We start from the raw sequence: 27,233 nt of genomic DNA on the forward strand, positions 1-27,233 counted from the left end.
GTTCATAAGACCATACGGATATGCAGATTCAGGTTTTCCGTGATTTCTCATAACTATTCGAGGCACTTGTCAGAGTGGTCCCTGAGAAACGGCGCAGCCGACGTCTGTTCTTACAATTCCCCAAACGTTGCTTGCACTCCATCTCTAACGATCTTGTCATCGACAGGACGTTAAGTCCGAATCATTCTCCTTTCCTTCGATCAGCTGTGAAACACTGAAGGCAATCGGTAGTTGTAATAAACATTTGTATTCTGGATAATGCTGATCACCGGAGTTGTATGTTTATTGATTTATCTTGGTTCCCTGTTAATGTGCAGTGCACTTACCTAAATCATATACTTCTAGAAAGCGTATTGATTAGTGTACAACTATGGAATTAGCCCCGCAGAAGGAACTTTAAATGGGGAATAAAGTTACATGACACAAACTCTGAAGATCAATTATTCATATTTATTGTAACAGTATAAAATATTTTAATTTCGTAAGTGTTCCTGCTTTGTTGTCTTCTGCCTTCATGAACGACCTGGCTTTCAGTCTTGTGGCCTGTTTTTGGGCAGCGACTGGAACAGAGAAACAACAAACTTACAAAGGTACAGAAAACAGGCAGGTCACACAGATCAAAACTTATTGAAGCTTCAGTCTGCTGACCTAGGTGGTGCAAAAGCCATTGAATTTGTAGCTGGAGTATTTTAAATATAGTTATTATGTAATAAAAAATTAATTAATTAATTAATTTGTGTAAAGGAAGCTTATGTTAAAGTGACACGTTCCACATCGCTACGAAATGTCGTATTCATGATCTTTGGAATAAGGATTAATGTATGTGTGTATGTATGTACGCTTTGTTGTGTAGTCAATGTGTCACGTTAATGTATAAATTGTATAAATAAATTAGTATAGTTAATTTCTCTTTATTAATAATGGAAAAGAAGGATGTAATAATATAACATATAATAAGAATACATTATTCGAATATTAGATCTAAACTTTTTATTGATGATAAAACAATTAAGGTGGTGTGGTCATAAGAGACACGTTATATTCTTGTATAAATTTATATGTAATAATTCCTATTTTCTTCGTTATACTGTTATGTAAAAGGTTGGTTGGTTGGTTAACCAACCATCTTAAGTAAGGTTTAACTATTATTGAAAATTTTTGTGTTCTGTCAAAAGTTATATACGTGCTCATGTATTCACCTTTTCTTTACCTCATACGTTATCCTATCTCACCAGTTTCTCTGACACCTGCTGCTGCCTTTACATATTCTCATCTTTGCGATTTAAAATATTACTCAATATTTTATTAATGTTCTGTTACCTGATCAACGTAAAATTTAAGTTGTTCACTGCAACATTAAACTTTTAAGCGGTATCCCCACCCAACCCAGGACTGTGCTCCTCACTGCTAACTACCATTTCAGAAACTCTACAAAATGCTACCTTAAGGTTGGCAGAAACTACCCTCTGTCGTATGACGGGCCATTTAACAGTTAAAAATTACTTCAGTCCATCTCTGGAAAGTACATAAATTCTCTTGTGATAAGATTCCTCTTTACGGTGGTAGTTCGAACAACGCACAGTAGATTGAAATGTTCTATACGTGAATCTACAAACGAAATATTACCATCTCCTTTTATCTTCACGTTCTGTCAAAAGAGATTTTTTTGTGAAATGTGCATATGAAATATTGACAACAAACACTTGAGACACGTTGAGAACTCTTAAAGGCCAATAACTTGAACTTGCAACGGACTGCAGACAACTGTGGTGCATAAACACAGCGATGTTTTAAGCGGGTCTCTCCTAGTCCTTACAGCTCCAATTACGTATAACAAATAATGATACAGAAAAACTGTTCGTGTTGCCATCTTCCGCAGCTTTCTCATTTTTTTTTCTAACGCGCTGTATTTTAAGAAAATTTTGCTTTAAGTACAAAGCATTACCTTTGCCGATTTTGAAAACATTCTTGGATTCGTAATATTTTTTTCATTTTAATTCCGATGCAGATAAAAGCATTTTTCTTCTTGCTTTTAATATATTTTCTATATATTATTTGTGGCGTTTATTGCTGTAAGCGGTAGAAAGAAAATTACCCTCTTCCATGTACTTCATAAAGTTTTCAGAGTATAGACGCAGATGTAGATACCTATAGTTGGTATAACAGTGAAGAGTAGCCTATGGAATATAAACTGAATACTTTGTGGGACACAAAGAAAATTTTTCTTTCAAAGTATGAATCGTTAAAAATGAAGTACGTAGATGTGGCAGCCCTGAGTTCTGGCTGAACTACCTTCATCCCGGACAAAGTAATGCTTGTTAGTGCTTTTGAGCTTATTTTGCTAAAACAGACGAATTCCCGAAATTAATACAGCGTCGTATCTCTTGATTGCCATCTTCTTTGTAGAATGATTTGCTTAAATAAAAGTCCTCGGTATTAAGTCCATAAGTGGTATGCCGAGTGAGTAGACGCCAATAGGCACGCCAATAGAATGGCCATTTCGTTGATTCTTGTCCTGCCGTCTAGCTCAGTTTCCCCCTTCTCCCATTGCTTGTCTGAGCTCCGTGTCTAATGATGTCTTCGCTGTCTCAACTGCTAGAAATTACGATACAAACAAAGAAAAGCGCTGCCAAATCTATCAAAATTAATGGTAGGAAATATATTGTATTCGATTTGCTGATATGTCATACTTTTAGCAAATCCTGTAAAAGAACATAATTTTTGTTAAAAGCTGTATCTAATGTCTTGGACAACTATAAACTGACCATAATGACAAAAGTCTAAAATATGCTAATAGGTAAATCGAACAAACGACTAAAGGAAACGAGGTAAAAAATGCAAATGAATTTTCGTGCATGGGCAGTACCTCAAGGAAGAGTGTAAAGAATCTGGCGGATGATATCTCAAGCTCCACGTCGCTCTTCGCAGATTATACGGTTGTCTATAAGAATGTAGCAATGTCAGAAGTCTGTACGAACTGCTGGAGTAGCTGCAGAGGAATAATCTACGGTACAAGACTGGCAGTTGACCTTGAACGTAAATAAATGTAACGTACTGTGGGTGAAGAGATGAAGGAATCCGTTGATGTACGATTACACTGTTAGCGACAAATCGACAGAAACAGAAAATACTGTAAAATACCTAGAAGTTAACATTTGGAGCGACCTAAGGTGGAATTCATTGCAATAAGATTGCAATGCTTAAGCTAGCCTTGGAAATGAAAGTCATTTATCAACAGAAACCCACTTTCATGCAGGAACAGCAAAGAAATTCATTGCGTGATTTTGTTAGAGCATTTTAAGTATGATTGTGAAATATGGATTCTGGTGAAACAGAAAAGGAAAAATTAGAAGTACGGTAACAGAGATTTAGATACGGAGAAGATACACAAAAGTGTTTTAGACCGAAAAATTGCTACAAAAAATACCAAAAGAAATTAAAGAGAGAAAGCACTTGAGATTATGGGTGGATGCTGCATAAACCATGAAGTATCCATCACAAAGCGACTCAAATCATCCTGTCATCTGGAATCTTCATCTGATGATGGTTATTATAACCAAAACAAGTTACCTCCATAGGCCGAAAATAAATTGCGATTTGGAGTGTTGCTTTATATGTTTTATAAAATCTTCATAGATAAACATTACACAAAGAATGAAATCAAAATTCTCGACAAATCGTTGTTGCACACAGTGTATTAATTAATTTGTTGGCAACAAGTTTCAGTCATCAAGAGACCATCTTCAGGTGTATGTATACAACGAAAAATCAAAATAAGAAACAAAGAGTCATTACAAAAACAACAGTAAATATAGTACTCAACATTTATAACCTACTGAGAAATTGCATTGTGAAATCTTATTCAGATGTGTGACAACTCCTGTACTTATACTTACGTGCTAATGTCACCATAAAATGGTTACAATGTCTGTACCTTCATATGTTGGGTTCACTTTTAGTACATGGCTATTCAGTTCCATTCTCCTCAAGCCTTGAAGTTTAATTTAGGTTACTTAAGATCACAATTGACTTAGGGTTGATTGTACTTTACATAAACCATGAAGTAAGCAAGACACATAATGTTTTGTATGTTGGTTACGTAAATTTGTTACTCGGTCGTCAATACGGTGTGTTCACTCTTCCTGACATTTTATGTTTGTTGTATTCTGCTATGACCATAGATCGTACGGAGAATATTGTTAAGGTTTTGACAACATGGGATTTTCAGCCATTATGTTGATGTAATACTGTCTTCATATTTCCAACTACCCTAATAAATATATGAATAATGGTGTAAGATGACATGAATGCTCGGAAAGTTATTTATAAAAGGATGTTAGATGATTGTCTGCAGAGTGTGTTCATCCTTTCTAAACATTTTGCTTTGTACAAAGCTGTAGTCCACAGTGACCGTTCGTCACTTGCCTTCATGTTTCCACTTACTCGTTCGTATTTTGCCATTGTGTCAACAATAATAAGGTACCATAGATCCAGTGACACCTTTAATTTATAATTACAAAGTACTCTTTGGATCCGTAGAGCATCTCTTCCTGCCAGTATGACACTTTTGACGATCTACTCATTACTGAGAATTACATGTCACGTTTATAATTTCAAGTGCCTCAAGACAGTATTACTGGACACTGTAGTGCTCCAGATTTCCATTGCAACGGAGCTGTTGGCTTAAGCAATGATGGCTTGTAGTTGGTTATGAGTTGCCGCATGCCCGATGACATTTTCGCAGTGTAATTTCTCAGTAGTTAATAACGCTGAGTATTATGTTTACGATTGTTTTTGGAATGATTCATTGTGATTTAATTTAATATTCCGCTGAGTGTAAACACCTGAATGTGGCCTGTAGTGACTAAAACTGGTTATGCAGTAAGTTGATTAATACAGCTGTGTGCCACCATGATTTTTCAGCAATTTTTACAAAGTGTAAATCATCACCTCCTCAAAATTATGTATGAAGTAAATTATTTGGGCATCTAGTTTAAATGATAATTAAATGGACACCCTAGCTGCAAACAGGCGTTGATGTACTTCATTGGGGACATGTTGAAAATGTGTGCCCCGACCGGGACTTGAACCCGGGATCTCCTGTTTACATGGCAGACGCTCTATCCATCTTTTTTTTAAGACGCCAGCTTTTTTTACCCCTAGACCACTTTTTTTTCTTAGTGCGCGACGCTTACCGTTACGCAACTTTTCTTTTCTTCATAAGGAAGGAAAGTAAACATTTGCTCCAATTTGTAATAAGAATAGAATGAACAAAGTGTATATCATTTCTAGGCTGCCGTAGCGCAATATAAGAAATGAAATGTCTTCTTGAGGGTTTTTTTTTTTTTGAGCCAAGTAGTAAACAGAAATTTTTATGGTGCACAAAAGACTATCACTTCATAATTGAAGGAAAGTTGCGCCGCTGCTCTGCGAGAGAAGGGAAATGTGAAAACGAAAATGGGAAAGAAAAAAATGCCTTCTGCATTGGTGAGCATCTGAATAGTATCGTAAAATTCCGACAAGTACTAAAGTCCCAGGAAGCAGCATCTGAGCCACCGTGGGCACAGAGGATAGTGCGCCTGCAGGGACTTATCCCTTGCACGATCCCCGTGAGATCCACATTCCCAACATGTCCACACCACTACATTCGTAGTGCGCCTAATAGATGTTTGCCCATCATACTCATTACTCGTGGCAGATTAATCTGCCAAGTCCCGTACGAGTTCGGGCATAGCGTGTGCGTTCGCACAAGAAGGTCAATGGCCGGGAATCCATATATTTTAACTATATATGGCGGTAGTATCTGTTCCCGAAAGAACAGTTACCGTGGATGACCATGCAGCTTTGCTAGAAATGAAATGATAATTAAATGGACACCCTAGCTGGAAACAGGCGTTGATGTACTTCATTGGGGACATGTTGAAAATGTGTGCCCCGACCGGGACTCGAACCCGGGATCTCTTGCTTACATGGCAGAAGCTCTATCCATCTGAACCACCGCGGGCACAGAGGATAGTGCGTCTGCAGGGGCTTATCCCTTGCACGCTCCCCGTGAGATCCACATTCCCAACATGTCCACACCACTACATTCGTAGTGCGCCTAATAGATGTTTGCCCATCATGTAAGCAAGAGATACCGTGTTCGAGTCCCGGTCGGGGCACACATTTTCAACATGTCCCCAATGAAGTACATCAACGCCTGTTTGCAGCTAGGGTGTCCATTTAATTATCATTTCATTTCTAGCAAAGCTGCATGGTCATCCACGGTAACTGTTCTTTCGGGAACAGATACTACCGCCATATATAGTCATCTAGTTTAACACAATAACTTCATAAAAGACATCTTAGAAAAAAAAATCCTGGGAAGAATCATGAGGCTGGCTACGAACATCAGCACCGCACAGTATCATCAGTGGACAACTGCAACCAAATGGTAAAGACGCGAGGGACATAGAAAGATGGTAACGTCATCAAGGCGTTGCTTTTAGCGTCTGATAATGAGGGGTGATGAGTCTATAAAAGACCGAATCGCTTAACTCGTTGTCGGGATGATACAAGAATGTGAAAAGTGTGTGAAATCAACACATTCGAACTGTTTAGCGCTGTCGTCCATTGGTACACAGCCTAAGTTACTCGTGTGTACTGCTATGTAAGGTAGAAACGCAGGCAAAGAGCACATACTGTCAGCAAGGAGAGAGCCACGCTATCGTCAAGAAGTACCGCGTGTTCCACAGGTTTGTGTGATTTTAGTCTTGCAATCTGTCTACTCCTATGTTTTAACACGTTGTAAATGGTGCAGACATATTACAGCAGTTATAACCTGTTTTGCATTTAGATTTTTATTACTGTCTCCGATGCCTAAATAGCTGAAGGATGAAACCTGTTTTAAACGCTTGTTGTTTAAAGTAAGTGTATTTCGAAGTAGAACTTAGCTCCAAAAGTATTTCACTCTAGACTTAGTTTTAGTGTTTTCTGTAGTTGTGTTAATAATGTTTTTCTACGATTAGCGTATGCACTTCATTACAGGGCGTATCAAAAAGAAACGTCCGATTTAAGAAAAATTGTTATTTGAGATGTGCGTCAACATCATACTGTTGGAAAAAGCAAACTCTCGAATTTTACGTGTTCCCGCTAGGTAGCAACAGTGTGCGCCCACTTCAGTTCTAGTAAAAATGGTGTCGGAACAATATAAAGCGTTTTGTGTTCTACGTATTGCACAGTGCGCGTCAGTAATAAATGTTCAGAGTGACTTTCGTAATAGGTATGGTGTGGATCCTCCTATAGCACACAGCATTAGACGATGGCATGAACAATTCCGAGAAGTGGGCTGTGTGAAGGCAAATCGCCGGGCCGTCCCCGTGTGTGTGACACAGACATCGAATTCATCCGCCACAGTTTCGCAGGGAGTCCGCAGAAATCCGTTCGCCGTGCAGCTCAACAGCTCAACGTGCCCCTGATGTCCGCCTGGCGTGAGTTGTGTCGACCTTTACACATGAAACTATACAATATTCAGCTACTGCATGCTCTTCGTGAAGGTGACAAAAAATAACGTAGGCTTCCGCATCCATTGTCACAGTCAATAAAATGTCTCCGGTCTTGTGATCGCAGTAAACAAAATCATCCTGAAGAAGATCACTTGCAAATGGTTCAAATGGCTCTGAGCACTATGGGACTTAACATCTGATGTCATCAGTCATCTAGAACTTAGAACTACTTAAACCTAATTAACCTAAGGACATCACACACATCCATGCCCGAGGCAGGATTCGAACCTCCGACCGTAGCAGTCGCGCGGTTCCAGACTGAAGCACCTAGAACCGCTCAGCCACACAGGCCGGCAAGGTCATTTCCAACAGTGACCGAAACATCGGTAGTTTTATACAATGACGATGCGGTCACAAACCCAGAAAAAAATTATTGACAACAACAACCCGTGGAGTTCTGTAATTTCGTTTTTGGCAGTATTGAGGATAATATTACTGGCCTCCAAAGTCGCCAGAACTCACTGTATGTGATTATTTCTTGATGGGGTTTATAAAATACTCTGTTTATGTTCCTCCGTTACCAACAACAATGAATGAACTGAGACATCGCATAACAGCAGCTGTGTAAGTTGTAACTCAAGACATGTTCGCTGCAGTGTTGGAACGATTTGAATACCGCATTGACATATGCTATGCATCTCACGGGTGGGGAGGGGGAGGGGGCATATTCAACACCTATGGAAAGGTATCGAAAAAAAACTTCCTGAGTTTCCCGCTCATTGTATATGTTTATTACACTCATGCTCAAAAACAAAGGATAATTGCAGAATGTGGTGCCACACAACGGGGCACAACACACAACTGGCGCTAATAGAATAGGCACATAGGGAACACACACGACGCAGATCTGTAAGTCCACTGTATTGGTGATAAATTGAGAAAAGCATCCCGAAACACATGTGCTACAAAACGCCACTGTTTCCTGCGCATGTACCCCGACATCGATATGGGATATGATCACCATGCACAGGTACACAGGCCGCACAACGGGTTGGCGCACTCTGGATCAGGTGGTCCAGCAGCTGCTGGGGTATAGCCTCCCATGCTTGCACCAATGCCTGTCGGAGCTCCTGAAGTGTCCTATGGATTTGAAGACGTGCAGCGATACGTCGACCGAGAGCATCCCAGACGTGCTCGATGGGGTTTAGGTCTGGAGAACAGGCAGGCCATTCCATTCGCCTGATATCTTCTGTTTCAAGGTACTCCTCCACGATGGCAGGTCGGTGCGGCCGTGCGTTATCATCCATCAGATGGAAGGTGGGAGCCACTGAACCCTTGAAAAGGCGGACATACTGGTGAAAAATGACGTCCCGATACACCTAACCTGTTATAGTTCTTCTGTCAAAGACATGCAGGGGTGCACGCGCACCAATTGTAATCCCACCCCACACCATCAAACCAGGACCTCCATACTGGTCCCTTTCAAGGATATTAAGGGATTGGTATCTGGTTCCTGATTCACGCCAGATGAAAACCCGGCGAAAATCACTGTTCAGACTGTACCTGGACTCGTCCGTGAACATAACCTGGGACCACTGTTCCAATGACCATGTACTGTGTTCTTGACACCAGGCTTTATGGGCTCTCTTGTGACCAGGCGTCAGTGGAATGCACCATGCAGGTCTCTGTGTGACTAAACCATGTCTGTTCAGTCGTCTGTAGACTGTGTGTCTGGAGATAACTGTTCCAGTGACTGCGGTAAGGTCCCAAGCAAGGCTACCTGCAGTACTCCGTGGTCGTATGTGGGCACTGATGGTGAGATATCGGTTTCTTGTTGTACATTGTGGACGCCCCGTACCGTAGCTCATGGACACGTTTCCTGTCTGCTTGAATCGTTGCCATAATCTTGAGATCACACTTTGAGGCACACGGAAGTCCCGTGCTACGACCTGCTGTGTTAAACCGGCCTCCAGTTGCCCTAGTATTCTACCCCTCATAACGTCATCACTATGTGTTCTTTGAGGCATTTTTAACACACAGTCACCATTAGCACGTCTTGAAATGTCTGCACACTTACTCGCTGCACCGTACTCCGACATGCACCAACACACCTCTGCGTATGCGGACTCCTGCCAGCGCCATCATGCGACGACCACAGGTCAAATGCACCGCATGGTCATACCGCGAGGTGATTTAAACCCGCAAACCGCCCATCAGCGCGTTGTTTCACCATGTATCAGCATTATCCTTAATTTATGAGCATGAGTGTAGTTTCAGAAATATAGATGTACCTATTCGAATGATTCTTTTTGACACCGCGCTCTATTGTTACCGGTTTTAAAGATAAACATCTTCAGATCTGTTATAGAAAACATAAAAGAACTACGTTTAATGACCACATTACAACAAATGTAATAGTCTACCATTCTCATTTGTATAGCTTCTATGAGTGATGCAGGTATAATGTGCAGAACTACCAATTTATCCCGCCACTCAACACAAAATGTATCCTGTTGTACGCTTTTCTGTACATCACGCACACAACACGATCTGAACGTACTGTGGGTGGTACTACCATCTTTATATAGGATATTTCTCAAAGCCTATTACAGGCTTCCTCGGGGTGTAGACAGAACTTTGCACATAAATTTTTCACAAGCAAATATTGCGTTTGGATATAAAATCAATTTGAAGAAGCGATTACTTTCAGATCTTCCTCATCTCTGTAAGACCAATAACTCGTAAGAGAGTGCCGTCGTCAGTACCTGTTGCATTTAAGACGTCACGTATTATTTCTGTCCGAGTACAGCAGTGACTGCCAGAAACCGGCGACTCCGCAACTAGAACGGCAGACTGTTCAGATCCGCGGACTCATCACTCTCCCGTCTTTGATGAGGAAGTCCTCCGTCACGTAGAAGAGAACCCGACGACGAGTTCTCGGAACACTGCACAATGGCACAGACTCCTGTTGTCAGAGCTCGTTGGCTCGCTGTGGGCACCCCGTGAAGCGGCAGATTTGGAGGCGATACGATGTTCAAGCATGCTTTACATACAAAAAGTGAATTTCCCGTCATGGGCTCTATTTCAAAACTTTGTCTACTAAATCGCTCTATATCCCTAGGAGCCTGCAACAAGAACTGTGAAACACCCTGTGTAATCACACGCAAACAAGATAGGCCGCATGCTTCATCATGTCTGATATAATGAATTATACACCACGAAATAATAAATGTAAAAAATCACGTAAGTTTTCATTAAAAACTGACCTGCATTCATTGAAATTTTACAACTATAAATGTAATACACTCCTGGAAATTGAAATAAGAACACCGTGAATTCATTGTCCCAGGAAGGGGAAACTTTATTGACACATTCCTGGGGTCAGATACATCACATGATCACACTGACAGAACCACAGGCACATAGACACAGGCAACAGAGCATGCACAATGTCGGCACTAGTACAGTGTATATCCATCTTTCGCAGCAATGCAGGCTGCTATTCTCCCATGGAGACGATCGTAGAGATGCTGGATGTAGTCCTGTGGAACGGCTTGCCATGCCATTTCCACCTGGCGCCTCAGTTGGACCAGCGTTCGTGCTGGACGTGCAGACCGCGTGAGACGACGCTTCATCCAGTCCCAAACATGCTCAATGGGGGACAGATCCGGAGATCTTGCTGGCCAGGGTAGTTGACTTACACCTTCTAGGGCACGTTGGGTGGCACGGGATACATGCGGACGTGCATTGTCCTGTTGGAACAGCAAGTTCCCTTGCCGGTCTAGGAATGGTAGAACGATGGGTTCGAAGACGGTTTGGATGTACCGTGCACTATTCAGTGTCCCCTCGACGATCACCAGTGGTGTACGGCCAGTGTAGGAGATCGCCCCCCACACCATAATGCCGGGTGTTGGCCCTGTGTGCCTCGGTCGTATGCAGTCCTGATTGTGGCACTCACCTGCACGGCGCCAAACACGCATACGACCATCATTGGCACCAAGGCAGAAGCGACTCTCATCGCTGAAGACGACACGTCTCCATTCGTCCCTCCATTCACGCCTGTCCACACCACTGGAGGCAGGCTGCACGATGTTGGGGCGTGAGCGGAAGACAGCCTAACGGTGTGCGGGACCGTAGCCCAGCTTCATGGAGACGGTTGCGAATGGTCCTCGCCGATACCCCAGGAGCAACAGTGTCCCTAATTTGCTGGGAAGTGGCGGTGCGGTCCCCTACGGCACTGCGTAGGATCCTACGGTCTTGGCGTGCATCCGTGCGTCGCTGCGGTCCGGTCCCAGGTCGACGGGCACGTGCACCTTCCGCCGACCACTGGCGACAACATCGATGTACTGTGGAGACCTCACGCCCCACGTGTTGAGCAATTCGGCGGTACGTCCACCCGGCCTCCCGCATGCCCACTATACGCCCTCGCTCAAAGTCCGTCAACTGCACATACGGTTCACGTCCACGCTGTCGCGGCATGCTACCAGTGTTAAAGACTGCGATGGAGCTCCGTATGCCACGGCAAACTGGCTGACACTGACGGCGGCGGTGCACAAATGCTGCGCAGCTAGCGCCATTCGACGGCCAACACCGCGGTTCCTGGTGTGTCCGCTGTGCCGTGCGTGTGATCATTGCTTGTACAGCCCTCTCGCAGTGTCCGGAGCAAGTATGGTGGGTCTGACACACCGGTGTCAATGTGTTCTTTTTTCCATTTCCAGGAGTGTAAGAATGAAAGGAAAATAAAATAATGACAAATAATGCATACTGATTTTTTCTTATTAAAATAACAGAAATGTTAGTGGAACTAAAATCACTCTTTATTTATTTTATTTTATTCTTGTGGTACTTGGGAAGCTTTTCATCTGAAAATGGCCAACGATGAAATCGGTGATTATAATGAAGAGAATTTGCGAAATTAATCGTAGTAAAACTTCCACAAGATCTGAAGCATAGTACTTATTCTAAAATCGGATTATGCACAATGACTTTACTCCAGACTGCATTTTACCTTTATAACACTGTCACTTTAACCTAAGGTTTCGTAATTTAAGATCTCGTAGTAAATTATATTCTTTTTTTTTTGTAGTTTTATTAGACTATGTGGGAAAAAATGGAATATAATAATCTTTTTTGATATCTTCCTGTTATTTTGGCCAATTTGCACAGTCACATAGTCACTTACAAAAAACACTTTTATTAAAAAAGCCGTGGTCCACAAGCCATTAATGATGAACACAGTAGATGCATTTCTGAGAGAAACGTGTTTCATATCTCTTCTCTGAACCCCATTCAGCTTTACTTCGTTTTCCTAAGCACTGTGAAGAAATACAGAAATATATGTTGGTACGAAATGAGAAATCCGTGGTTCTGGTCACTTATTGCTGCGAATGCATTCCTATAAATGTTAGACGATACATGAAAATTAGGACCAGGTACAGCAGCAATCCAGGATTTCTCGCTCCTCGTGCACAGCTTTCTTAACAGTGTTCTTGCGCCGTTTTAAGTGTGTCTCAACGTGGCCACTGGAGTAAATGGCGAGATGCACGAAATTCTTATTTCGTGGTCACTGTCGTGCCTCAGAACAACTGCCAGCGTTAACGATGCACAAGCTGTGATGGTCGACACCACAGTGTTTTAGCTGACACAAGTGGGCCTACCTGAACCTATGAGGCCCTGTTGATGACGTTTAAGTACCCAGCGACTCCTGCGTACCATGCCTACTGTAAGCACAGAGGTGCTGTTTGATTTGATTCTCGTACGAATTCATAGCACATCACTCTTCTGGCCTACGTACGAACAGCAAACCGGGGGATCCCACTTCTCACCAATCTCCGTACATTTGACAACTGTTACTGTTGTTTACAACTTAAAAGGGGCAGGTGACATTCCCTTGGTACGACACACGAACGACACATCGTTTCTTGTTTTTAAACTGTACAAACGATTCAGGAGACAATCTGAGCAACCCTCTTAGATTATTTGCAGTTGAGGCTGTCCCTTGCCTTACTAGAATATCAACACTAATTACACAATGATGTGGTTAAGGTATCTGCACTGTGCAAAAAGTGGCAGTTGAGCCATGATGAAAAGCCTGAGTTCATCCAAGCTAGTACTAGAAAAATCTATTAAATTTAGTTTACACGATAAATCACACAAATTCAAAATTTGTCAGTTCAATTTAATTTCTAGAGTTACAGTAACGAAGAAGATACATTGGGAAAATCGTGTAGAATAACTTATGGGGAAGATGAACCTAAGATTGCGGTTTACGGCAGAACGCTCAGAAGAGTCAACTTCTCCTGAACAGACTACCTGCATAACGGTTGTCCGTCCTATTTTGGAGTACTGCTGCGCGGTTTGGGAAGTTCAAATGTTCAAATGTGTGTGAAATCTTATGGGACTTAACTGCTAAGGTCATCGGTCCCTAAGCTTACACACTACTTAGCCTAAATTATTCTAAGGACAAACACACACACACCCATGCCCGGGGGAGGACTCGGACCTGCGCCGGGACCAGCCTCACAATCCGTGTCTGCAGCGCCGTAGACCGCTCGGCTAATCCCGCGCGGCGGTTTGGGAAGCTTACGTGATTTACAGGAGAGTGTTTTGCCTTGGAACACTTCACAGAATTTCGTTTCTAGTCAGGGCTGTAATAGAACTTAAATACATTTTCTTATTCCATTTTCGATGGTGTTCACTTCGTGTGTGATGCAGTCTTTTTCAGAAATTACCAAAATTACTCCGGAAAATTAAGGTTTTCCCAAATGTCAATCACTGTTCCAAGATATGACATGGGCATGTGCCTAGAAATAAAAACCCTATTTAAATCTGAAAGTGTTATAATCGAGAAAATCTTGTTACTATTGTATTTAATAGTCTGTAAGTTACTATTGTATTTAACAGTCTCATAGTGCACAGAGCCATTTAACAGTCTATGAGTTGCATTATTACTCAACTACACACCAGTAATCACAAAGTGAAATCAAGAAGAAATATTATCAAAACTCTTTTAAAAGTTAAAACACTTTGAAAATTCACACATATTTCCATTCTCAATAGAGGGAACATTGTAGAAACACTAAACAAACTCAATTCATTATGAAATGCCATGCGTTCCATGGTAGAAGACCTTCCACTGTTTCGAGGTACGAGATGGTGCACGACCCACAGACTTAAGCGTCCGCACGTTATGTAAATACATTGAAGCGCCAAAGAAACTGGTATAGGCACGTACATTCAAATACAGAGGTATGTAAACAGGAAGAGTACGGCACTGAAGTAGACAACGCCTATTTAAGACAAGTGTCTGGCTCAATTGTTAGATCGCGATGAAGTGTGGATTTTCCCGTACGACCATTTCACGAGTGCAGCATGAATATCAGAAATGCGGTAAAACATCAAATCTCCGACATCGATGCGGCGGGAAAAAATCCTGCAAGAACGGGACCAACGACGACTGAAGAGAATCGTTCTCTATGACAGAAGTGCAACCTTTTCGCAAATTGATGCAGATTTTAATGCTGTGCCGTCAACAACTATGAGCGTGCGAATCATTCAACGAAACATCATCGAAATGGGATTTCGGACCCGAAGGCTGACTTGTGTACCGTAGGTGACTGCACGACACAAGGCTTTACGCCTCACCTGGGCTCCTCAACACCGACATTGTACTGTTGATGACTGGAAACATGTTGCCTGGTCGGACGAGTCTCGTTTCAAATTGCATCGAAAGGATGAACGTGTTCGGGTATGGAGACAACCTCATGAATCCATGGACCCTTCATATCAGCAGGGACTGTCCAAGCTGGTGGTGCCTCTGTCACTGTGCGGGGCGTGTGCAGTTGGAGTGAAATGCGATCCCTGATATGACTGTTGACAGGTGACTCGTACGTAACCCTCCTGTCTGGTCACCTGCATCCATTCATGTCCATTGTGCATTCCGACGGACTCGGGCAATTCCAGTAGGACAATGAGCGACCCCACACGTTCATAATTGCTAAAGAGTGGCTCCAGGAACACTCTTCTGAGTTTAAACTCTTTCTCTCGCCACTAAACTCCCTAGACGTGAACATTATTGAGCATATCTGAGATGCCTTGGAACGTGCTCTTCAGAAGAGATCTCTAACCCCTCGTACTCCAACGGATTTATGGACAGCTCTGCAGGATTCATTGTGTAAATTCCCTCGAGCACTATTTCAGACATTAGTCGAGTCCTTGCCACTTCCCGCTGCTGCGCTTCCGCGTGCTCGTGGGGGCGCTACACGATATAAGGCATATGTACGTTTCTTTGGCTCTTCAGTGTATGAAAAAGATTGATAAGGGAATTAAAGTTTAGGGAGTAGGAATCAAAACTTCGAGGTTGAGCAGTGGAAAATACACTCCCGGAAATGGAAAAAAGAACACATTGACACCGGTGTGTCAGACCCACCATACTTGCTCCGGACACTGCGAGAGGGCTGTACAAGCAATGATCACACGCACGGCACAGCGGACACACCAGGAACCGCGGTGTTGGCCGTCGAATGGCGCTAGCTGCGCAGCATTTGTGCACCGCCGCCGTCAGTGTCAGCCAGTTTGCCGTGGCATACGGAGCTCCATCGCAGTCTTTAACACTGGTAGCATGCCGCGACAGCGTGGACGTGAACCGTATGTGCAGTTGACGGACTTTGAGCGAGGGCGTATAGTGGGCATGCGGGAGGCCGGGTGGACGTACCGCCGAATTGCTCAACACGTGGGGCGTGAGGTCTCCACAGTACATCGATGTTGTCGCCAGTGGTCGGCGGAAGGTGCACGTGCCCGTCGACCTGGTACCGGACCGCAGCGACGCACGGATGCACGCCAAGACCGTAGGATCCTACGCAGTGCCGTAGGGGACCGCACCGCCACTTCCCAGCAAATTAGGGACACTGTTGCTCCTGGGGTATCGGCGAGGACCATTCGCAACCGTCTCCATGAAGCTGGGCTACGGTCCCGCACACCGTTAGGCCGTCTTTCGCTCACGCCCCAACATCGTGCAGCCCGCCTCCAGTGGTGTCGCGACAGGCGTGAATGGAAGGACGAATGGAGACGTGTCGTCTTCAGCGATGAGAGTCGCTTCTGCCTTGGTGCCAATGATGGTCGTATGCGTGTTTGGCGCCGTGCAGGTGAGCGCCACAATCAGGACTGCATACGACCGAGGCACACAGGGCCAACACCCGGCATCATGGTGTGGGGAGCGATCTCCTACACTGGCCGTACACCACTGGTGATCGTCGAGGGGACACTGAATAGTGCACGGTACATCCAAACCGTCTTCGAACCCATCGTTCTACCATTCCTAGACCGGCAAGGGAACTTGCTGTTCCAACAGGACAATGCACGTCCGCATGTATCCCGTGCCACCCAACGTGCTCTAGAAGGTGTAAGTCAACTACCCTGGCCAGCAAGATCTCCGGATCTGTCCCCCATTGAGCATGTTTGGGACTGGATGAAGCGTCGTCTCACGCGGTCTGCACGTCCAGCACGAACGCTGGTCCAACTGAGGCGCCAGGTGGAAATGGCATGGCAAGCCGTTCCACAGGACTACATCCAGCATCTCTACGATCGTCTCCATGGGAGAATAGCAGCCTGCATTGCTGCGAAAGGTGGATATACACTGTACTAGTGCCGACATTGTGCATGCTCTGTTGCCTGTGTCTATGTGCCTGTGGTTCTGTCAGTGTGATCATGTGATGTATCTGACGCCAGGAATGTGTCAATAAAGTTTCCCCTTCCTGGGACAATGAATTCACGGTGTTCTTATTTCAATTTCCAGGAGTGTAGTTTAGTCAAGACGGCATAGGACTTGGAAGAGCTGTTTAACGGAATGTGTAGTGTCTTGAAAGAAGATTGTAGGATGAACATTAACAAAAGTAAAACAAAGATAATGTAGTATAGTCGAAGAAAGTCAGGTGATGCTGAGGGAATTAGATTAGGAGATACGGCATTAGAAGTGGTATGTGAGTTTAGTGACGACGGGCATGCAAGAAGTAATGCAACAAATTTTTTCTCGGCCAGTCTCGGTTGAAAAACTGCGAAGTTTGTGGTGGGACATCGTGGAATATTCCGTCTTCATCCCCTATAGTTTCATGAGGTTCCGGTCGGAGGTGGCGCTATAAGTGGCCTTCAGATTGGCATCTATAACGGAGATGCGTTCCAAGATGAGAGCTGTCATCTTTCAGAAGAAAATCAGTGCATTTCAGCTACTCATAGGCTTTTGCAGAGTGTCTACGGACACAGTGAACAAAAGCACGGTGAATCATTGGGCGAGTTGTCTATCGTCCCAACAAGGTGTAACAATAGTGTACCTATAATAATTTTTTCTTTATAAATTTAGATAAATTCTTCTTTCTGAATTTATGTAAAATAATGTAAATATTATTTTGGATTTTTTTTCCTTTTCGTGTCATGTTAAAGAAACTGTACACAAATGAATGTTATTATTTATGTTAGATTTCAAGCAATTTGATAACCAAAGGAAAGTGTATTTAATGTTAAAACTACTGTATAATGTGAAAATTGTAATTTAAACACTTGGTCCATACGTAGTTAATGCATTAGGATATGTGTAGTAGAAAACCTGTGGTGAATACCCTACTTGTAGGGGCGCGGGAAAAGGTGGATGTAGGCGAGTGCGGGAAAACACACACTGGCGCGGTTCGGCACAACGGGCTCAGTGACACAGTCGGAGTTGGGCATCGGTCAGAGGAACATGTACTGTACCGAGGAGGCTATCTAGGAAAAGTGGATTCCATTGAGCCTCGGATAGGCCGATTCCGACGACTACTTGGCATGGCTATATTCTCAGGCACAAAATTGGATAGATTACGACGCTAAGAAGAATGAAAGTGCCGATACTGGGAGAGCCTTAGCCGTGCTTGTATGTGTGCTGTGCTGCCCGCTATCTCGCTGCCCGCCATCCGCCGCACCGACGTGCACAGGTCAAACATTTATTTCATCTTTAGAAGTGTATTTGTGTGGACCAGTGTCGAAACTGTTCTGACTGTTCAATAATAACATGACTTTTACCAGAATTGCCTTAGCCATCACTTATCCTTATCATTGACCTAGACAGGGTCCTTACCACATATTGTGCAACCCGAGTATCCCGAATTGAAAGTTTACAGTTAGTGATAAATCATCTGCAGACTAATCTATGCTATAAAGACGTTTAAATTCATGTTTGTTGACGCAGATGTTAGTAAAGAACAATAGTGTGATTAAATTGAAAGATAAATTTTGAATTGAGCTAGCCATGTTATTTAATTCATTTGAGACTGAAAGAATGTTAGTCAATTACTCCAGAAGCGTGACAAAAGAATAGTAATCCATAGGTTGATAATTTTGAGTGTTAATGTACCTTCAGGACTTACTAGTTTCAGCATAACGACCGTAACAGTTTCAGGGCCCCCCCCCCCCCTTCTCTTGCCTATTCTTGCACATTTTGAAGTTTACTGATCAGAATTGAATAGTAAAATTAATTTCTATATTAAACCTAAGTGTATTAGTGTTTTTTCCAATTTTAATAGTGACATTGTATGTGTGTTTTCAAAATTGCTGATTCTAGGGTAATCTATGCCCGATTTCAGTCTGATCAATATACAAAGTGCAGCTCGTAGTAATCATTGCTGTGTGGTGTTGTGTAATTTTAGCTCATCCAAATTAGTACAAAAGAAGAAAACCTTAGTTCAGTAGATTCTTTCTGGTTCTAAATTTTGCTATAAAACGCAACATTACTACGTGTCATTATGCTTGTACATGCAACTACTTGTACAGGGAAAAACTCACTCAATGCCTAATTAGGCTGGCGACCGTATGATTAATCATTGGTAGCATCTACTGCGTGTACTTCTTGTCCATGCGAACGCGTAATTATACTTTACATTTGCTTGACGTATCACTGTAGTTACTGACTGAATAAGTCCGAATTGCTTCCATTAGGTACACGCGGTCAACTTATGTACTAAAATCCTTGTTTACAAGGTGAAGCCCGTGAACTTATTACAGTACAGGCTTTATTGAGCTAACGCACGTCCGACAGGGCGGAAGTGTTACAAAGGACGCGCAAATTGTCTGATCTCTTGCATACCAACAATCTTGTAATTTGTGGACTCTCATTCGAGGTGATCGACGCATCACAATTAAACACTTCCCTGCACAAGTGGCTGTATTTGTTGGTAGTGCAGACACAGTCATTTCATCAGTTGCGGTACTCAAAGGTGTGCCCATTGGGTTCCCCGCCGCCTACGTACCTTCCATCTGTTTGGTCCAATGAATGTTGCGCTCTGCATCTAGCGGTAGGTGGATGATGGGGGGAGGTTATTGATACAGCAAAGACGTTAGCTCCGAAGTAGTCCAATAGAGTGGTACCATGCGCGCCTACAGGCCCTCCCTGTAAGGTGGCATAAGGTTGTCGCATTGAAGGAATAGTATGCTGAAAAATAGGGTTTTGCAGCCAAAAGAGTGGGGAATAATAAGGTATATTGGAATCCTGCACAAAATCAACCTGCTTTCCAGAAAAAAGTGTTGCATTATCTATTGAACGACCTTCGTATGTAGGCAACGTAATAACTATGTCCGAAGTAGAGAAGAAGAATAGATATAAAGTACAGGTTTGCTATACCAAGTCAAGTATTTCCAAAAAGAGGAAATCACTGACATCTATGGATTACTAAGTTCTTCTAGGATATTTATATACACTCCTGGAAATGGAAAAAAGAACACATTGACACCGGTGTGTCAGACCCACCATACTTGCTCCGGACACTGCGAGAGGGCTGTACAGGCAATGATCACACGCACGGTACAGCGGACACACCAGGAACCGCAGTGTTGGCCGTCGAATGGCGCTAGCTGCGCAGCATTTGTGCACCGCCGCCGTCAGTGTCAGCCAGTTTGCCGTGGCATACGGAGCTCCATCGCAGTCTTTAACACTGGTAGCATGCCGCGACAGCGTGGACGTGAACCGTATGTGCAGTTGACGGACTTTGAGCGAGGGCGTATAGTGGGCATGCGGGAGGCCGGGTGGACGTACCGCCCAATTGCTCAACACGTGGGGCGTGAGGTCTCCACAGTACATCGATGTTGTCGCCAGTGGTCGGCGGAAGGTGTACGTGCCCGTCGACCTGGGACCGGACCGCAGCGACGCACGGATGCACGCCAAGACCGTAGGATCCTACGCAGTGCCGTAGGGGACCGCACCGTCACTTCCCAGCAAATTAGGGACACTGTTGCTCCTGGGGTATCGGCGAGGACCATTCGCAACCGTCTCCATGAAGCTGGGCTACGGTCCCGCACACCGTTAGGCCGTCTTCCGCTCACGCCCCAACATCGTGCAGCCCGCCTCCAGTGGTGTCGCGACAGGCGTGAATGAAGGGACGAATGGAGACGTGTCGTCTTCAGCGATGAGAGTCGCTTCTGCCTTGGTGCCAATGATGGTCGTATGCGTGTTTGGCGCCGTGCAGGTGAGCGCCACAATCAGGACTGCATACGACCGAGGCACACAGGGCCAACACCCGGCATCATGGTGTGGGGAGCGATCTCCTACACTGGCCGTACACCACTGGTGATCGTCGAGGGGACACTGAATAGTGCACGGTACATCCAAACCGTCATCGAACCCATCGTTCTACCATTCCTAGACCGGCAAGGGAACTTGCTGTTCCAACAGGACAATGCACGTCCGCATGTATCCCGTGCCACCCAACGTGCTCTAGAAGGTGTAAGTCAACTACCCTGGCCAGCAAGATCTCCGGATCTGTCCCCCATTGAGCATGTTTGGGACTGGATGAAGCGTCGTCTCACGCGGTCTGCACGTCCAGCACGAACGCTGGTCCAACTGAGGCGCCAGGTGGAAATGGCATGGCAAGCCGTTCCACAGGACTACATCCAGCATCTCTACGATCGTCTCCATGGGAGAATAGCAGCCTGCATTGCTGCGAAAGGTGGATATACACTGTACTAGTGCCGACATTGTGCATGCTCTGTTGCCTGTGTCTATGTGCCTGTGGTTCTGTCAGTGTGATCATGTGATGTATCTGACCCCAGGAATGTGTCAATAAAGTTTCCCCTTCCTGGGACAATGAATTCACGGTGTTCTTATTTCAATTTCCAGGAGTGTAGTTTGTAGCTTTGTACGTACGTGGAATGTGGGCAGTAAGCAGTTCAGACAAAAAGAGATTAAAAGTTCGAATAACTAATGAGGGCCAGCCGGGGTGACCGAGCGGTTCTAGGCGCTTCAGTCCGGAGGCGCGCGACCGCTACGGTCGCAGGTTCGAATCCTGCCTCGGGCATGGATGTGTGTGATGTCCTTAGGTTAGTTAGGTTTAAGTAGTTCTTAGTTCTAGAGGACTGATGACCTCAGCAGTTAAGTCCCATAGTGCTCAGAGCCATTTTTGAACTAATGAGCAGTCATTGAATCGAAACGGGAAGAAAAGAAATTTATGGCAGAACTTGAGTAAAAGAATGGATCGGTTGAAATGACACATCCTGAGGCATCAAAGAATTGTGAGAAGTGTGGGGGGGAGAGAGGGGGGGGGGGAGTTGGAGACCTAGGTATGAGTATAGTAAGTAGGTTAAAAAGGATGTAGGTTGCAGTAGATTTCAGTGATGAGGAGGCTCGCACATGATAGACTAGCATATACAGCTCCATCAAACCAGTCTTTGGACTGAAATGTACAACAAAAAACAGCTCCCAAAGTAAGTAAAATATGTCTCAACTAAAGTTCACATTCTTCCTCGGTGCAGTCATTCAAAAACAATATTTTATTCAGTCATTTCGCTGATAATCTATTACGAGACTTTGATAACGCGTTACCTGTCTTTGAAAAGAAATGCTGGAAGGGATGTGGCTTCAATTATCAGACACCAGCTCGCTAGCTTCCACGACTAAGTGTAATAAAACTGCCACTCCTCCCAACGCTCTAAAAAATTGTACTACACATTTAGGTGACTGTTTCACCATTCCCCTTTTGACTAATTTGTACTAGAGTCTAATAATAACTCCTAAACCTATGTATCATTTGAAGAAAAAATTCACTGTCCGCTTCGCATCTGCTGGTGCCAACTGTAGCAGCAAGATTACTTGATGATAAACGCCTTATAGTAGAAATTGTCATAGCACAACTTTGGGATCCTGGAAATCTGTAGTTTTGAATCTTGGGTAAAGCAAGCATGTTATTCCAGCCAAATAATTATGTTGACTTTGTCCGAATCTGTGTTCTATTTGCTTGTGTAGCTCATCTTTTGTTGCCTCTACTACACTGCTGTTATGTGGATAAAAGTTTGTGGTAAGTACCAACAATGTAATAAATCATTACAAGGTACTAACATGAGTAAAAGTATCAACTGGATATGAGCGAATAATCATGTATGTTAGTTGAAAGTACCCCCATGAATCATAGACCTTGTGGTCGGTGGGGAGGCTTGCGTGCCTGAGCGATACACATAGCCGACTGTAGATGCAACCACAACGGAGGGGTATCTGTTGAGAAGCCAGAAAACGTGTGGTTCCAGAAGAGGAGCAGCAGCCTTTTCAGTTGTCGCAGGGACAAGAGTCTGGATGATTGACTGATCTGGCCTTGTAACACTAACCAAAACGGCCTTGCTGTGCTGTTACTGCGAATGGCTGAAAGCAAGGGGAAACTACAGCCGTAATTTTTCCCGAGGGCATTTAGTTTAAATTATGGTTAAATGATGATTTCGTCCTCTTGGGTAAAATATTCCGGAAATAAAATAGTCCCCCATTCGGATCTCCGAAAGGGGGGGGGGGGGGGAGGGGGACTAGGGGGACTACTTAGGAGGACGTCATTACCAGGAGAAAGAAAACGAATTCTGCAGATCGGAGCGTGGAATGTCAGATCCCTTAATCGGGCAAGTAGATTAGAAAATTTAAAAACGGAAATGGATAGGTTAAAGTTAGATATAGTGGGAATTAGTGAAATTCGGTGGCAGGAGGAACGAAACTTCTGGTCGGGTGAATACAGAGTTATAAATACAAAATCAAGTAGGGGTAATGCAAGAGTAGGTTTAACAATGAATTAAAAGAATAGAAGCGCGGGTAAGATACTGCGAACAGCATAGTGAACGCATTATTGCAGTTAAGATAGACACGAAGCCCACACCTACCACGGTAGTACAAGATTATACCAACTAGTTCCGCCGATGAAAAACAGATTGATGAAATGTATGATGAGTAAAAGAAATTATTCAGATAGTGAAGGGAGACGAAAATAGTCATGGGGGACTGGAATTCGATAGTAGGAAAGGAAGGGAAGTAGTAGGTGAATATGGATTGGGGGTAAGGGATGAAAGAGGAAGCCACCTGGTAGAATTTTCCACAGACCATAACTTAATCATAGCTAACACCTGGTTCAAGAATTATGAAAGAAGGTCGTATACGTGGAAGAGGCCTGGAGACACTGGAAGGTTTCAGATAGATTACATAGTGGTAATACAGAGTTTTAGGAACCAGATTTTAAATTGTAAGACATTTCCAGGGGCAGGTGTGGACTGTGACCACAATCGATTGGTTATGAACTGTTGATTAAAATTGAAGAAATTGCGAAAAGGTGGGAAATTAAGGAGATGGGGCCTGGATAAACTGAAGGAAACAGAGGTTGTACAGAGTTTCAAAGAGAGCATTAGGATACGATTGACAAGAACGAGGGAAATAAATATAGTAGAAGAAGAATGGGTAGCTTTGAGAGATGAAATAGTGAAGGTAGGAGAGGATTAATTAGGTAAAAAAAAAAGACCTAGTAGAAATCCATGGGTAACAGAAGAGATATTGAATTTAATTGATGAAAGGCGAAAATATAAAAATGCCGTAAATGAAGCAGGCAAAAAGGAATACAAACGTCTCAAAAAGTGAGATCGATAGGAAGTGCAAAATGGTTAAGCAGGTATGGCTAGAGGACAAATGTAAGTATGTAGACGCAAATATCACTAGGGGTAAAATAGATTCTTCCTGCAGGAAAATTAAAGATACCTTTGGAGAAAAGAGAACCACTTGTATGAATTTCAAGAGCTCAGATGGATACCCAGTTCTAAGGAAAGAAGGGAAAGCAGAAAGTTGGAAGGAGTATATAGAAGGTCTATACAAGGGCGATGTACTTGAGGACAATTTATGGAAATGGAAGAGGATGTAGCTGATGAAATGGGAGATATGATACTGCGTGAAGAGTTTGACAGAGCACTGAAAGATGTAAGTCGAAACCCTTGTTTCCGGAAGTAGACAACGTTCCATTGGAAGTATTGATAGCCTAGGGAGAGCCAGCCCTGGCAAACCTCTACCGTCTGGTGAGCAAGATGTATGAGACTGGTGAAATACCCTCAGACTTCCAGAACAATATAATAATGCCAATCGCAAAGAAATCAGGTGTTGACAGGCATGAAAATTACCGGACTATCAGTTTAATGAGTCACGGCTGAAAAATATTAACATTAATTCTATACATACGAATGGAAAAGTTGGCTGAAGCCGACTTAGGGGAAGATCAGTTTGGATTCCGTAGAAATGCTGGAACACGTGAGGCAATGCTGACCCTATGACTTACCTTAGAAGATAGCTTAAGGGAAGGCAAACCTACGTGTCTAGGATTTCTAGACTTAGAGAAAGCTTTTGACAATGTTGACTGGAATACTCTTTCAAATTCAAAGGCTATTTACAATTTGTACAGAAACCAAATGTCAGTTATAAGAGTCGAGAGGCATGAAAGAAAGCAGTGGTTGGGAAGGGAATGAGAAAAGGTTGCAGCACAGCCCCGATGTTATATTGAGCAAGCAGTAAAACAAACAAAATAAAAATTCGAAGTAGGAATTAAAATCTAGGGAGAAGAAATAAAAAACTTTATGTTTGTAGATGACATTGTAATTCTGTCAGAGGCAGAGAGAGCTGAACGGTATGTACAGTGTCTTGTAATGGGGAACAAGATGAACATCAACAAAAGCAAAACAAGGATGATAGAATGTAGTCGAATTAAATCGGGTGATGCTGAGAGAATTATATTAGGAAATGAGACACTTAAAGTAGTAGATGAGTTTTGCCATTTGGGGAGCAAAATAACTGATGTATGGAAGTGAAACATGGACGATAAATAGTTTAGGCAAGAAGAGAATAGAAGCTTTCGAAACGTGGTGCTATAGAAGAATGGTGAAGGTTAGTTGGATAGATCACCTAACTGATGAGGAGGCACTGAATAGAATTGGGGAGAAGAGAAATTTTTGGCACAACTTGACTAGAAGAAGGGATCGATTGGTAGGACATGTTCTGAGGCATCACGGGGTCACCAGTTTAGCATTGGGCATCGTGGGGGGTAATAATCGTAGAAGGAGACCAACACATGAATACACTAAGCAGATTCAGAAGGATGTAGGGTACAGTAGGTACTGGGAGATGAAGAAGCTTGCACAGGATAGAGCAGCATGGAGAGCTGCATCAAAACAGTCTCTGGACTGAAGACCACAACAACAACAACAGTTGAAAGTACTCGACACCAAGAAGCATCTGTAGTATTACCGTGTCCCTACTGCCAACGTTTCTCTGCAGGGGGACTACTTCCGCGATGGGACAATGTGTTCCCACAGTATTTCACAAGTTAGTAAAGAACCCTACGATGGACAATGAGTATTGATGTCAATCAAGAAGGAGTGTTTCAGGAGCCAAACGGGTATGGCCACTGGTTACGGAAAGCATGACATCCGGATTCGATTCACAAACTGGATAAGAGTTTAGAGGCAAATGCGGGAACGGTTTCTTCAAAATGGAGGACTGCTTCCACTGTGTATCTCGAATGAAGCTGCTGTTTGACGTGAGAACGAAAATAAAAACATAAGACTTACCGGATAGCTAGAAGCAGCGTCGGGGAAACTGCAGTCGTAAGTGACGTCACTCTGCAACAGTAGCTGAAAGTGTGGCGTCCTATTGGACGTGTCATGACGGGAGCATACGACACGCAGGCGAGTGCCATCCTCGCGAGTGGGAAGTCCGCTAATCAGAGACCGGTACATCCGTTCCTCTGTTTGCGTGACCGCTAGAGGTAACTCCGAATACACGCGGAACGCGCATTTGAGTGGGTCATCAGCGATACCCGGCAGGCTAAAATGATAACGCCTATCAAATTGGTAACTGTTTTCTTCAGTTACAATTTGGCAGAAGATGGTCGGGTATCCTGGAAACCTGAGGTACAGCATTCCAGTGTCGCGCTGGAGAAGACATTTCATTGGATAGTCCTCATGAGGGCGCTGTATTCTCAGACGGAAATATTCGTCTGGTAGTGGTGAATCAGTAGTGCAGTACATTCTGTACGTAATAAACTGTACGTGATGTCTCACATTGAAATTGAAAAGAAGCGGTGCGCTCTTTCGGATTAGGTTGAAATTACTGTCTGTCGTTGCGTTTCCTTCGAACGAGCATTTGTAGGGAGAGTACCCTCGTGGCAGACTGAGACAAAACCCAGCCTCTAAGGGGCCTACAGAGGTGCATTCGTGATCCTTGCCGGGCTCACAAATGAAGGGAGGGATATTGGCTACGAAAAAGACGAGGGCATCTTCGGGTCTAGAAGGAGAATACTGGAACTGCTCCTCCTCGAAGTAATCTCCAGCGCTGCGGCCGCTGGAGACGGCGGCCATTGTCAGCAGCAGAAGGCTGCAAACCCTGGCCGAGCTCTTCATGGCGCACTGCGTTCTGGCACTGCCCGCTCCTCAGACGGGGGGGCCCGGTACTGTGATATA

At 43.8% G+C, this 27,233-nt stretch overlaps 1 protein-coding gene across 1 annotated transcript; it reads right to left on the reverse strand.

Annotated features, from left to right (window-relative positions):
• Positions 1 to 428: 428 nt before the first annotated feature.
• Positions 429 to 27,233, reverse strand: LOC126101553 (uncharacterized). The gene is made up of 2 exons (XM_049912190.1): positions 26,343 to 27,233; positions 429 to 560 (listed from the first exon to the last, which is right to left on the reverse strand). The coding sequence occupies exons 1-2, from the start codon at positions 27,171 to 27,173 to the stop codon at positions 531 to 533; spliced, it is 861 nt and encodes a 286-aa protein (XP_049768147.1). The 5' UTR covers positions 27,174 to 27,233; the 3' UTR covers positions 429 to 530.

This window comes from Schistocerca cancellata, chromosome 9, assembly GCF_023864275.1.
Source record: "Schistocerca cancellata isolate TAMUIC-IGC-003103 chromosome 9, iqSchCanc2.1, whole genome shotgun sequence".
NCBI lineage: Eukaryota > Metazoa > Arthropoda > Insecta > Orthoptera > Acrididae > Schistocerca > Schistocerca cancellata.

Coding starts and splice junctions, on each gene's coding strand:
- LOC126101553 (XM_049912190.1), bottom strand. CDS start 27,173: ATGAAGAGCTCGGCCAGGGTTTGCAGCCTTCTGCTGCTGACAATGGCC. Junction 561..26,342: donor ACGCTGCTTCTAGCTATCCG/GTAAGTCTTATG, acceptor TCTCTGTTCCAG/TCGCTGCCCAAAAACAGGCC.